This window comes from Corvus hawaiiensis, chromosome 11 (assembly GCF_020740725.1).
Source record: "Corvus hawaiiensis isolate bCorHaw1 chromosome 11, bCorHaw1.pri.cur, whole genome shotgun sequence".
In the NCBI taxonomy this organism is placed as follows: domain Eukaryota; kingdom Metazoa; phylum Chordata; class Aves; order Passeriformes; family Corvidae; genus Corvus; species Corvus hawaiiensis.
The window spans coordinates 13,266,786-13,280,611 of NC_063223.1; the positions used below are offsets into that span (position 1 = coordinate 13,266,786).

At 50.9% G+C, this 13,826-nt stretch overlaps 1 protein-coding gene across 1 annotated transcript in view; it reads right to left on the reverse strand.

Annotated features, from left to right (window-relative positions):
* Positions 1 to 314: 314 nt before the first annotated feature.
* CHST13 (carbohydrate sulfotransferase 13) overlaps positions 315 to 13,826 on the reverse strand; it is a 29,168-nt gene continuing 15,656 nt past the window's right edge. The window contains 3 exon segments of the mRNA XM_048315954.1: positions 315 to 1,179; positions 1,181 to 1,660; positions 5,000 to 5,076. Of these exon segments, the coding sequence (XP_048171911.1) occupies positions 814 to 1,179; positions 1,181 to 1,660; positions 5,000 to 5,076 (923 nt within the window). The 3' untranslated portion in view covers positions 315 to 813.

Sequence of the window (13,826 nt, forward strand, 5' to 3'; positions counted from 1 at the left end):
CAACTGTTATCACCTGCTTTCAAAAAATGGGATGTGTGGGGCCTGGATTTAACAGATTTGACCAGAAATCCAGAGATATGCACACCACTGCTGTGGTAGTTCAGGAGAAAGCACTGTGGACCTGCTGCAAGCCTTTCTTCTCTGTCTTTGGAGTATTTTACACCCCAACTGAGAGCTTGTGGAAGGAGAGGAACAAAAAGTCCCTCCAGGGATAAATATGTGGTCAGAGTAACACACCTCTGTGTGTTACATCCCCCTTAGTGGGGGACAGCGTGGGAAGTGGGATGAGGACAGAGGAGAACAAGACAAAAAGAAAAGGTGGGAGCAATTTTAAATAAAAGGAAAAAGTTACATTAAATTATTGCTTTATTTCTGGTTCTATGCAAGTGTCTGATACACTCCACTCTGACCCCTGAGACTCCATGTCTGCCCCCAAACAGGCCAGTAAGGAGGAGAAAGACCTGAAGGGATCCTGCCCAAAAAAGGAGCCTTCCCAAGACTTGGATCTACAGAGGAGTTTCTTAGTTAAAAGGAAGTCCCCAACCAAGGCAAGCAGTGTCCAGTCCCACTACCATTCCCTGTAGATACTGAAGGCTGGGAGGGAAAGGGAAGGAAAAGCTCCAGCCCCAGTGTTTTGAGAAGTGTTCTTCCTCCAGACCATGCATGAACAAGGCACCAGGAGGTGGAGCAGACCCTAACAAAAGGGCACAGGGAAGAAGTCAACCAAGAGAAGAGCACAAGGTGAGAGGGAGGAATTGTGGCAAGATGAGAGTTATCCAGCTCTCCCTCACCTCTTCCCCCCCAGCCCCTGCCTCATCGGATGCGGAGGTAGGAGGGGATGGAGTAATTGAAGAGCAAGTAGTCCATTTTGTATAAATTAAAGAGTCTCCTTTGGTAGAAGGGGCTAATGTCCTGGAAGAACTGGGCTGTCATGTCGTCTGTCGTCCTGGTGGTCTTGGACGAAGCCGGGAACTTGACGCTCGTGTCGGCCCCCACCAGCTGCAGGATGTAGTTGGCATCTTCGGCCAAGGTCTCATACTTGCCCACCACGTCGTAGTGGATGATGCAGGGGTGGCAGAGCGAGTGCACCCGCTCCCAGTGCTCGTTGAAGGGCTCCTCCTGCTGCGTCCGCGGATCCAGCAGGTAGTACACGAACTCCTCGAAGCGCACGTCGTCCCCCGCGCTCCAGGGCCCTGTCGCTGGGCTCGTGCCGGTGCCGCCGGATGATCTTGGTCCCGTAGCGCTTGTGGAAGGCTGTGTTGTAGCTGAGGGTGAACTTGTTGCGATAGGCCGAGACCAGGCGCTCGAAGGGCTCCCGCACGAAGACGAACTTGAGGTAGCTGCGCAGGCGGTAGTTGATCTCGGGAACACTGTACTCGGAGAGGGTGCGCAGGTTGGAGGGGACATGGGCCTCGTGGGCAGGGATTTCCAGTGGGTCCTGGTACTTGCCTTGCCCCGTTAGGACCATCATCACCCGCTTCCAGTTAGTGCAGGCCACTTTGGGCACGTAGCAGTAGAGCAGCCCGTGTGTGTCATCTACCACCAAGTGCCGCAAGTCATCCGGCTGCAGGAGACGCCGCTTGCGGGTGTAACGGCTGCAGACGTTGCTCAACATCTCCCGTCTCTGCTGGTGAACTGCCTGCAGGGATGACTGCTCAAACTGGGGAGAAAAAACCCAACAGAGATGGTCACCAGCTCGCCCAAGCTGACTGTGGCCTACACACAACACCTGGCCCGCAATTGTCCCCACTGCCTCCCCTTTACTGGGTTGGTCTGTCACCCATGTGGGATTTTTGGAGACAGCACTGACTTTGAACACAATCGATTCAGTGCATTTAATCCTTGGACAGGCTGGCATCAAAAGAAAGGACAAAATGTGATGAGGAGCTGGGTGAGAAGAAAAATCAAAGGGGGTGAGGGAAGAACAGGCGGTGCAGAGAGGGTCAGTAAGGGAGCATTTTTTTAAAAGCAGGCACACACACACACACACAGGGCTAACGTGCTCTCCCTTACACCAGCCCAGGGGGATGCATGGCCCCAGGGACAGAAAGCACAGCCTGTTTGTTGGCACAGGGCCCTGCACACCTCCTACTGCGATGGGGCATTGCTGCCTCACACTGACACCCACACACATGTGCTTGCTGTGACACCCAGCCAAGGGCAGAAATGTGGCACACACATTTGGACCTGCTGGATGGAAACAACCTGGGTGTCCTGCCAAGGAAAGGCAAATGGAAATGGTCTCTAACACTGACAGTCAAACCCTGGTGAGCAGGAGGGGAGCTGGAGATGAGGTGGGGTGGCAGGTATGATGGAGAGGAGCAAGGGGCTGAGTAGGTGGTGGTGGGGCCCTTCCTGAGGGCTTTGGGTTCCTTCTCCTGAGGGACTTCTTCCACACAGGCCAGCCCAACGCCTCAGCTCTGGTCACAGTTTCCTCTGGCCGCAGGGACGAGGAATCAACACATGGTCCTTTATCTTGAACCCTTCTGACCCCTGCATCAATAACTGGAAGCTGTTGCACTGGCTTGCCAGAAGCCCAGAGTCCCTTAACCCCTGACCCAGCTGAAAACCCCCTCCAGATCTGGGGACATGACCTTTCCTGTCATGGTTTTCATCAAAACTCCCAAAATGTCATTAGAACATCCGGGGAAGGAAACTATTTCCAGGAAGTCAGAAGGGGAAGGTCCCCTCCTCCTCCTGCCCACTCTGTCCCTGTTTTGCTCAGAAGGGTTGGGAAGTTCCGTGTTCACCATTGCTGGGAAGATCCAACAGCCTCGTCTGGGAATGGCTGCACCAAGCACCCACTAACCCAGGGAGGCCCTGACCCCACAGGGCTGTGGCTTTAATGCCATGCAGTGACCACCATGTCACAACATCACAGTGGCTCCCACTTCGGGGCTGTAGAGACAGTCCTCCCAGTGTCAGAGGGTGCCACAGCAAACAGCCCTGCAAGTGCACAGATGTGACAGCCTCCAGATGAAGGGCAAGGGCAGGCCTTGGTGCCTACACGGCTGCTGAGAGGTGTCACTGCCTAGACATGCCTAAGGACACCCTTTGCCAGGCTTCAGGTGCTCCCTCACTGCTCCCTGGGGGCTAATGAGGTGTTTCAAGGGGCAGTGTTGTAAGGGCTTGTAAAGCTTCTGCCAGGAGCTGGGACACTGAGACAAACTGTCCATCCTGTGGATGACCCAGCAGACCTGCCATCTTCAGAGAGACACGAACATCTGGGCAAACAGCTCCTTCTGCAAGGGATGAACCCCACTCAGACCCTTTTGGATCTCATTTCCACAAAAAAAATAACCTCTCCCAGGTCACCTTAGTGACCACTTTCTCCAGGAACCTGCACGGGCAGTAATCTGAGACAGGGACAGGAGAAAGCATCCCATCTTTGCTCCTTCCAACAGAGAGGATGCCCAAACGAAGGAAATGCAGGTGAACAGATGTGGTGGTGACTGCCACCAAGATATGACTCTGACATTGTTGGCTACTGGGCTATAAAGAAAATACAGCACCAAGGGAGGTGATAACCATGGCTGAAGAAGCAATCTCATGCTGCCTTGCAACACAGCCAAACCTTTCAGTAGAAATTTCTTTTGTTTGGAGCCTCCCCATCAGCTTTTAGAATTGGAAAACCTTTTTGCAAGGGCTTAAAAAAAGAGGCATTTTAATAATGTGATTTTTTTCAGGTATTTTTTCCTGCACTTGCATAATTCAAAACTCAGACAGACAGACAGACAGACAGACACTGTCTGCAGGCATGGCAACAAATAAATGTAACTACTTTGCAGCAGCCGCCCACTGGAATAAATGCATGTCTTGCAGTTATTTCAGGGCAAAATTGCTCCCTTCATTTCCTTCTCTTAAAAAGCCAGGGAAATTAAGTATCACTTTTAAGGAAATAACACCACGACATTCCATCAGCGTCAGGGTTTGCTGGCATCATGGCCAAGGGAGTCCATATTTGCCATTTTTCAGAGAGCAAACGTACTTTGGCTGCTTAGAGACACAAGAGCATCAACCTAGACAGTAACACAGAGCAACACACATGGAAAGATCTGGCCCTGGCTGCACCGGGAGCTGCCCACGGGCAGTGGGGAGGCAGCAGGGATGGCACAGCATTGCCCTCTGCTCCCGGGGGCTGCAGCAGATGACAGCCCCATGGACACGGGGAGACGCAGGGCACATTCGGTGGCTGGGGCACGTGGCATGGCACCCGTTGGAGGGTGGCTTCCCACAGGACTTCCTGCAGAGAAGCTGTGGGTGAAGATCCCTCTGCAAAGGCATGTGTGGCTGCACGAGGGCAAAACTGCCTGCCCTGGGGGAAACGCAGCAGAAAGAAACAAACAAACACTTTTTGCAGCTCCAACCACAAACCCCGATGTGAAGGGGAAGCAGGACACCTTCCCTGATTCCTGCACAGGGAGGGACCCACTAACCCCACCTGGAGGGGAGTGATTCTCCTCCCAGGCTGTGCCTGGCTGCTCATTTTTCAGCAGGTATCGCTGGCACAGCTCAGAGTCATGGAGAGGCCTGAGATGTCCCAGGATTATAAATCCCCCACGGCTGACTCCAGCTATATATATATATGCACATACCTATGTGTGTGCATATATATACAGCACTTAACACAGAAACATCTGTCAACTACTAGCTCAGGAAGGGCAGCAATGATGCTCTTGCCCTGCTATGATGGCCCAGAGAAGGCTTTGAAATGTTCAGATGGTGAAATTTCCCAGGTTTGTCCAGCTATGGCTCAGCCCACTGGTAATTAAAAGGTTTGCCCAAGTACCAGCAAGTGCCATTAGCAGTTTTTATCAAGTTACTCCCCCAGGCAGTGTGGTCTTGTCTTTTAGACACAGCCAAAGGCTCAGCTGCAAGGACCTTGGGGGTGGCTGGACATGGCACAGTGCCCCACACACCAGAGGGGTGGCAGACAGGGTCAGCACTCAGTGCTCCACTCGATCTTCACCCCACCACTTCTTGGTCCCTGTCCCCTTACCTGGTCACTCTCATACAGGGCCTGGAGTGGGCTGCGACCAGCCTTGCCTTGCCAGGTGGATCTCATATCTTCAGAGGCTGAAAAAGGAGTGAGGAAAGTCAGAGGGGTTGGAAGGGTCTGCTTCCCTCACCTTCTCTTGAGATGCCCAAGTTGGGATAAGACAACATCTACCAAGAAGAGACAAACCCATTTTGCTCTGGAAGTGATGCTCAAGCAATGCTCTTCCCTGCCCCTTACTTTTTAACAAAACCTGCAGTTAGGAGTCAAAAGGTCCAGACCTACTTTTTAACAAATAAAAGACCATAAATAAAGGTAATTGCTCTTGTTACAATCTCAAGAGCAATTGGGAAAAGTTTGATCCATATGCTTTCGGGAAATGCCACTTCCCCCAGGCTGTATGTTTGAGGGAATGGCCCAGAGGAGACAGGACCTGACCAGCATTGCCACAGCCCTGTGAGGGGTGAGATGTCCTCTGTGCTTGGCAGAGGTAAGGGGCAGATCCAACACTGGCAGCTCTGTGCTGAGCCCCCACAGGCTCAGAGTTTGCACTTCCAGGCTCAGAGACACGGACAGGAGCACACAAACTGGTCAGGTGCTTTGTTCTGACTGGTAAATTAACTGAAGCTCTTACTAGCTATTTATATTTTTTTTCTTTCCTTCTAAACCAGCATTATCTTCTCTGGTGTTTGAAGCTCAAGACAGCCACCCAGACAGTCCTTGCCCCCTCCCTGCCCTGCAGATCAGCTGTTTCACTTTGGAGCTCCATTTGCAGCAGCACCAAACCCAAGGCTGGATCTGGCCAGCCATGAGCGCTGCACCAGAAACCCAATCAGTGACAGCTGCTCAAGTTCTCATGTTCATAAATTATTTAGGGATGCAACCACCTTCCAGGCTAGGAAGCATCTGCTTCAGCTGCCATTCCTCAGCCCCAGGGACCTGTTTCCAGCACAGGGGGGGCAGAACCATGTGGCCTGGATATCCCAAACCCAACCCATAGAGCCAGCCATGGCAGGGGCACAGGCTCTTGCTTGCAGCAACACCTCCAAGCAGCTCTCCCACCACCCACCCACCCTCTGCTTCTTGGCTCTGACTCTCTCCATTGGCAGAGGATGCCACGACAGTTTCCACATGAGAAGGTTTGTAACCATGGGGGTTGTGCAGCCCTGGAGTTGGCTTCCACAGAAGGAATCACACCATGAATTTTAAAATTGAGAATTATGTTTTTTCTGAAGGGGAAGATAGGACACATTGTTCAGGAAACTGCGGCCTGGGAGGCTCTTCCAGTCCTCCAAGTTCCTGGAAAAAGCATCTGCCACAAGCCATTTCTAGCAATGTGAAGGTTTATAACAGAAGCTTTTCGCATGACAGTTTGGAGCTCTGGATCTTTTCATTCACTGACCGTCACCAAACAACCCCAAATTTGTTATACAAGTCCCAGATGGCATCTGTATAACCAAAATAACCAGAAGGAAATATCCAGATCCTGTGTTCATTTTCACAGGCTTGTATTTTGCTTAAATGAAAACTGCTCCAAAGCACAAAGTCACCAGGGTCTCAACTAAACATTATTCATTCCTGGAGCTGTAATTAGGAGGAAATGACTGCCTGACCTCACAAGATTTCATCAGCAGTGCCTGTACGCTTGCGCGTCTGTGGGAAATGACACTTCCTGCAGCACTGGATTGATCAAGATGTGACTCGACGAGAAGGTACAGTTTCTTCCTCAATCCTCTATATCAGTTACCCCACAGGAGGGTGAAATGGCATCTGTGCCAGTGGGAGATAAGCAGAAAATCCAGTGTACAGTGCTGGGCTGAGATGCTCATCCCAGAGGAGCCCCGTTTCACATTTCCAGGTGTTCCACATTTTCAGCTCTCTGCAAATGGCAGGGAATGAGATCGACCTTGAAAACTCAACTCACTGCAGCTCACATCTGCAAACAGAGAACACTAAACTTGAGCCCCTTTCCCCTTTGGCTGGGGCTGATAAACTCTTGTTGGATGCAGGACTGTGAGCCCGCTGAGGTCTGCCAGCAGCACCTTGCAGCAGACACTGCTCCTGTATTTAGTAAAAACAATGTGGAGGCGTTTGTTTTCGAGATTAACAGGCACATCAGCCAGAACCTTCCTCACCGGGACAGAAGCAAACCCCGGGTGGTTCAGGCTGACTGAAGGCTGCTAGAAATGCAAATAGCTCGTGCTGGTGCTGCTCAGAGCGGCATGGAAATGTCCCAGGGAAAGGCTTCAGTGCCTGTAGCAGCGTCAGGTCATGGCCCCTGGAGGAGCGCTGGCTCGGCAGGAGGCTCTTTGGGCTCAACAAAAGGCAAATCTGCAGCAAAGTGGGGAGGGAGCAGAGGTCAGGCAGATCACAGCCATGCTCTGACCTCTTTAGTCCTCTTCTTTTCAGAGGGACCAGTCTGGCCAGTGGCTGCTGCACCTCACGGGGCTCTTGCCAACAGCCCCAGCAGAAACGTTGCAGAATGGATTTCCTCCAGCCCTTCCCCAGCGCAAGATCTGGCAGAGAACAAGGCATCTTCTCTGGATAGCAGCAAACGCCCTAGGATCCCTGCTATGCTCTGGCTGTACAGGGTTCCAGAAAGAAAAGGGGAAGAGAGGGAAAAAAAAAAAATGGAAAAAAATCCCTGCCAGGCTGCTCCCGTGCAGCTGGAGGAGGCCGGGAGTGCTGAGCTGGCAGGGGAAGACACCGGTGCTGGCCGCATCCTGACGGCCTGCGCGCTCCAAAGCGATGACACCATCCCTGCCCCGCGTGCTGCCAAAGCCTTCAGAGCAAGGCCTGGCCCAGCAGCAGGGTTTTGGTTATTACAAGGCTCCACTGCAGGAAGTCTCCCTGCTCAGAAACTGTCTGCTCGCACTACACACGGCATCCCGAGGAGAAAGGCAGCCGGGATCCTGGCTGGGCCATGACAGTGACTTTTGGAGCCAGGGTTAAGCCCCATGGCAGAGGGGCAGATGCAGCTGCGGCCCTGCACGGCTCCATGAAGCATCGGTGCATGAGGATGACAGCATCCACTGTGTCCCATGGGATGGAATGTCCATTCTCCATAAGGCTGGGTCAGAGCGGCTGCAGGTGTGTGAACAGAGACAAGTCCAGGCTGTCTGTGCCCAAAGCATCCCCAAAACATCTGGGATCACCTGGCTGTCACAGCGGTAGGCAGGCCAGGGCTGCTGCAACCCGCTTGAGCCAGCAGCAGGCTGTAGACAGTGATTTAATGGAGTCCACCCCACTAAGATCAGCCTTTGACACCCAACACAGCCCTGCCCCATGACCCCAAGCTGTGGCCACCCCCTGTTCACCACCCCTCAGCCCCACCAGCTGCAGCACCACTGCTCACACAGTCCTGTCCCAGCCCTCCCTGTTGCCAGACACTGGCTGGAATTTACACATGTCTCCTACTCCACTCATTCATGCTGAGAGTGAGTCAAGCATCCCATTTATGGTTTACCCATATCTAGAATGCCCCTGGAACTCCCAAGAAGTTTGGGAAGGCCAAGGAGTACTGAAATAAATGGTGTTGAGGAGGGAGTATCATGTGATGAATTAATGGTTTGTGCTGCGTTTTGGTGCCATGGCCCTGAGTACAGAAGGATATTCCATCATGCAGGAGCTGCCAAGATCTTCACATCCTGGCTCTTCTCCTGACTTTATAGCTTGTTGCCGAGGTTTCCAGATTCCACCACACGCAGTGGTAATCCTTGGCAATTTAGCATTGCCACAATTGCATCTGAAAGCAGGGACATCACTTAGCCAAGGCATATCAACTTTCTAAAGCAGAAAAACCACCTACCCTTGGCAAGTGCAGGATCACTATTTGGGTGAGAAGTATCAACACAGTGCATGTCCATGATCCAAATCTGAAGTGTTTTTCACTGAGACAAGCAGAAGGAAGTATCTGTCCTCTGAATCTTCAAATGATGAGGCAAGGGAATAGGAGTGACGTGGAGCGGGAGACCAAAACCACTGTGCTGAGGCAGGGACACTGACCAGAAATCACTGAATAAGATGCACCTGAAAGGAAGCTCAGGCACATTTTTGAGTCTCCTGTGCTACAAGGGCTTTCAGACTTTCTTTTGGAGCTTAAAAAGATGCCACACTTCCTCCCTTCTTCCCTCCTGTAGCCCAGATTTCAGTGCTGTCCCATTACAGCTGAAGCTACTCTCCTGCAGTGTGTGACATCAAGACCGAAGCAGGATCTGGGGCTTCAATGTCTTGCCAGCTGTCCTTGGAAAAGGGAATAGATTTTAAAGCTGTGAATATTTAGGTGTACTAGCTGATTGCAAAGACAGCCAGACATGTGTGAAGTGAGGGAAAGACTGGATCATGCCAATTCCAGACTTCTGGAAGCAGCACTGAAAGAACATGCTGTTTTGGCTGCAGAGACCCTTAATAAGGGAGGGAGGTTCTCTGCAACCACAACAGCAAATCCAGTGCGTGAATTGAAGAGTTTGGCTTGGAGACAGGATTCAGGCAGCAACAAGCCTGCTAGGCTGACATCAGCATTACCCAGGCTTTAGAAAACAGTCTGAAGGAAAGAAAGCAATTAAAAGATGTGGGTGCAACTGGATAATAAATAATTTAGAATGAAAATCAACATGGCATTTACCAGGCACTGCTCATACCCAAGCAAACTTGTCTGTAAATAAAATTAGCTGTTTCTGTAGATCAAGCCATGTGGTAGATCCTCACCCAGATACACACAGTACATGAGAAGCAACACAGCACAGGAAACAAGGACTTCAGTCAGAGAGGATGAAGTTTAGAAGGTGAACTGTAAAGATCATGAGCAATGAGAAAGCAAGTGGCACTGAAATGAGAAATACTGGGCAGAGGGCAGATTTCTAGAAATATACCTCCCAGACTGGCTTTGGGATTAATACTTTGAGAAGGAGTTGACATAAAACCAGAAAGATACTGATGATGGAGAAAGAATTGAGAAAGGCTGCCATGGCAGGAAGAGACTGAAAGACCAACAGGGGACTTGAAGTTCTTCCTGGATGAGGGGAGTGGAAATTTAATAGCCTTTAATTTCACAATGTTGGAATTCAGCAGTTTCTGCTACTTTGGTGCTGGAAGTGGCAGGAGGTCCCAGATGCATTAGTTCTGGGCCATCAACTGCTAGTGTGACAGTCATAAAAAAAGGCAAATGAAGCCCTGAAACAAATCAGGTGAGATATTTGCCATCGCAGCAAAAGAAAGCATTATCCATATGGTATTACCCATAGCATTGGTGACCCTCACCTGCAGCACTGACAGCTCTGCTCTCCTGGGACCGAGGCAGATCCAGAGCTGCTGAGAAGCGCTGCCAGGTGACCAGGTGACCCCAGGACCTGCTGCACCATGGGAGGCTGCACGGGTGGGATGTGTGTATGAGCTGAGCCGGGATGCGACTGCCCCTTCAACAGGCCAGCAGAGAAGGATGGGAGGTGTTTCACATGCAGGACATCATCATGCCCATTCGCTCAGGTACCAGATAGGAAGAGGTTTGGAAACCCCAGATTGGTCAGAGTCAGTGGCTGGGATGCAACAGGAAGAATCCTAACTCATTTTGGGCTGGAGGATGAAGCTTTCAGATATTTTCCAGGCTGGACCCTGGGGCCACAAGGAGCCAAAAACTCTACGTGTGGTCTCCAATATGAAGCACTGGAGAGGGTTAACACCTGGAGGAGAGCCAGTGGTCTCCAGCCAAGGGAAGTAAAGAGACAGCACATGTACTTGCACATGAGCAGGCACCCCAGAGGCCCTGAGGAGCTAATCCTGACCCCACCACGGCCTCCCCGCTGCCGTCTCGCAGCCCCAGCTTTGCTTCCTGTTGTGTCTGCGCAAAACCTAAAAAAAGAGAAAAAAATAATTGTGGTGCCTGACATGATCAGTGTAAATTACAGCCTGCAAATGCCAGCAGGTCAGTGGGAGAGGTGCTTTGTTCTGTAGGAAGACTCAGTTCTCAGGGCAGACCCTCTCAGAAGGGGATGTTCTCTCTCACACCAAAGAAAAAGTTCTGAAAATGAAGGCGATATTTTTGATGGATTCTGACTTGAACAAAGGAAAAAGGACTGGTGACAGGAGCTGTCTGCCTGGCACACATACCATGTGTGCAGCTGAACTGCATTCATGGGAGAAAGAAGAGTGTACAGTGGGAAACAAATAACTGTATTACCAGAAGGGTAAACAACGCCCAGAGCTCTACGGTGTACAGGGATTAGCACTTGTTTTAAGTCAGTCACTGACAGAGGCAGAAATTAGGACCTGGATCTCTTTGTGGGCACAGCAATGAGCTTCTCCAGACCTTGCTGACTCCTCTCCAGGACCTGCCAGGGGCAATGAGTGAGTGCTTCAGTCACAGCAGTGACGGCTCACTCACCCCTGACCACAAAGATGCTGCTCCACAAAGACAGGCTCCTCACTACTGAAATAACACACCCAAGAGACACAGAGAAGGATCCTGCCATAGAATTTCTGAGAAGATATTGTGACTGTGCAAGTCAAAGCCAAACCCTAGCTGCAGCCATCGGCTGCTAAATCTGTCCATGTTTTGATTTTAACATCCAAGCAGGACAAAAAAAAGGAAAAAAGGAGAAAAATAAAATAGAGTTTGGCAGCAGCAGTGATGGATCCAGAAAGTTCTTGCAGTCTGAGCTCAGTTTTCCCTTCTGGTTTGATAGCAAAGACTGGGACATGCAGCTAGAAACCCAGACTATACGAGGATGGTCCAGGACATGGAGGCCAAGAAATCCCACATGGGAGCACCAGTTGAACTCCTGGGCAGTGTTCAGTGGTCCACATGAAGAGCCCTGCCTGGAAGGATCAGAGCTATAGGGCCAAACAGGGCTGTCCTCAGAAAGCACTTTACTGCTAGGAAGCTCTGGCTTTTATGCTTGGGCTCCTACTGGTGGAGAACACATTTCCTTAATTTCTGCCTACTCACAAAGGCTGATTATTGCTTGTTGTTTTGGTTTTCTTTTAAAAGACAGATACTTCTCAAAACAATGGTGATGTGAGAAACCAACATCAGAATCCCATAGAGAACTCCAGACTCACTTACTGCCTTAAAGTTGTGGAAGGCAGTGACCTCTCTTTGACAGACAAGATGACCAAATAAGTGACCATTTGCTTTCTCACATCATACACTTGGCTGTGAAGAACTGTGGCAATTCTGGTGTTCACAGAGCTAGGGGAGGACCTCTGGGAATTATTCCTATTTTAATCCTCACTGAAAGGTTTTGATTTGGGAATGGGAATTTTTAGCTCCAAAAGCAAATTAAATGTTTGGCTTCATAGAGGCAATCAAATCTCCTTAGATTCTTGTGACTGCTCATTTTTACTGCATCTAGAAAGTCAAGGATATAGACAACAGAGGCTTAATTAAAAAGCTTAAGAAATGAAAAGAAATCTAATAGAGCCACATGATTGATTTGCTTAAATACATCCTTCAGCTTTGTGAATTCAGACACAACCACATCTGCTGGGGAGCTGCAAGCGTAAGGAGGTGTAAGTGGCTGGGCTCACCCAGGTGTCTGCACCCAGAACACTCAGAGGGAGTGGGCAGCATCCATGCCCCATTTTGGCAGGTAACTGGCAGCAGAGCACATACACAAGAAAGAATTTTGGGGAGAGAAAACATGTCACAGCAATATTCAGACAAGCACAGGCAATGGCAAAAAGCAACCAGCTCTAAGGAGAACAACCAGAAGAGATGATTTCTGGTCTCTTCCCTGGGCCTCTCCCAGGGTCAGTACTACTCCGCAAGAAGAGAGCTCAGATATCAACCCACAACAGCCCCCACCTTGCACAGCTTCCACGTGGCAGCAAACAGATCCCTGCAGAGCAAATGCTGTACTTGACCTCTTTTGTTCATCCTGGGGCTGTGCCAGTGAGTGGTGAGCAGGAAGAGTGATGGAGGGGAGCTGGCATCAACTCTCAAACTCTGTAACTCTAATATTTACAATACAAACATGCATTTCTTGTTCCAAACCAACATCCTCTGTAGCTCAGGAAATGCCCCCGTGGCCCTTCCCACCATTGCTTCTCTTCTTAGGGTGCTTTTCTCCCCAGTTATGCCTTGTTCAGCCTGTTCTGCCTCATGACAATGTCCTCTAGCAGAGGCTCTGCACTGACACAGGTAGCAGACTGCCACCTAACACAGCCCCATGCAGCGTGGTCACAGGCAGACCCACCACTGGCCTCCTCCAGTGTTTTCCTTGCTCATGAACAAGCCAGCAATGTATAACCCAAGCTATTCCTGACAGCCTGCCCTCAGCTCTGTGGGCCAAGCCTTGGAAAGCGCTGCCTGCTCTGCCTGTCTCTCTGCTGAGGTACAGGCGGCGGAGAGTCTGCTGGAGATGTCTGTCTCGGCTCACTTGTTAGGGAACAGGAATAATTCTCCATCAGACCTTCCCCTGCCAGCTCCCCTCCTGTTCCCTACAGCAGACTGACAACCTGGAGCATCCTGGGGAGCAGCAGGACCTTCCCCATACTTGCTCCAGAGCATTTTTAGACATTAGAGCAGAGCCAAGGGCCAGGATGGTTGTACCCCTGCAAGGGTCCTGGAGCAGGTCCTTCCCAGATAACCCAGCCAGGCTAACGCAGCTCATCAGAAGGGCAGGACCTCTGTGATTCTGCTTCCCTGAACAGATCAGCAGGCAGGCACAGCCCTGTGCCCTGCAAAGCCATCACATGATTCAGTGGCATTCCTCCATGTCACCAGTTCAGCCACAACCCTCAGGCACTGGCATGGCACCAGGAAGCTCAACTGTCCCTCTGAAACCACTGGGCAAGTGTCTGTCACCAGCCCTGCACCCTAACTCTCAGGCTC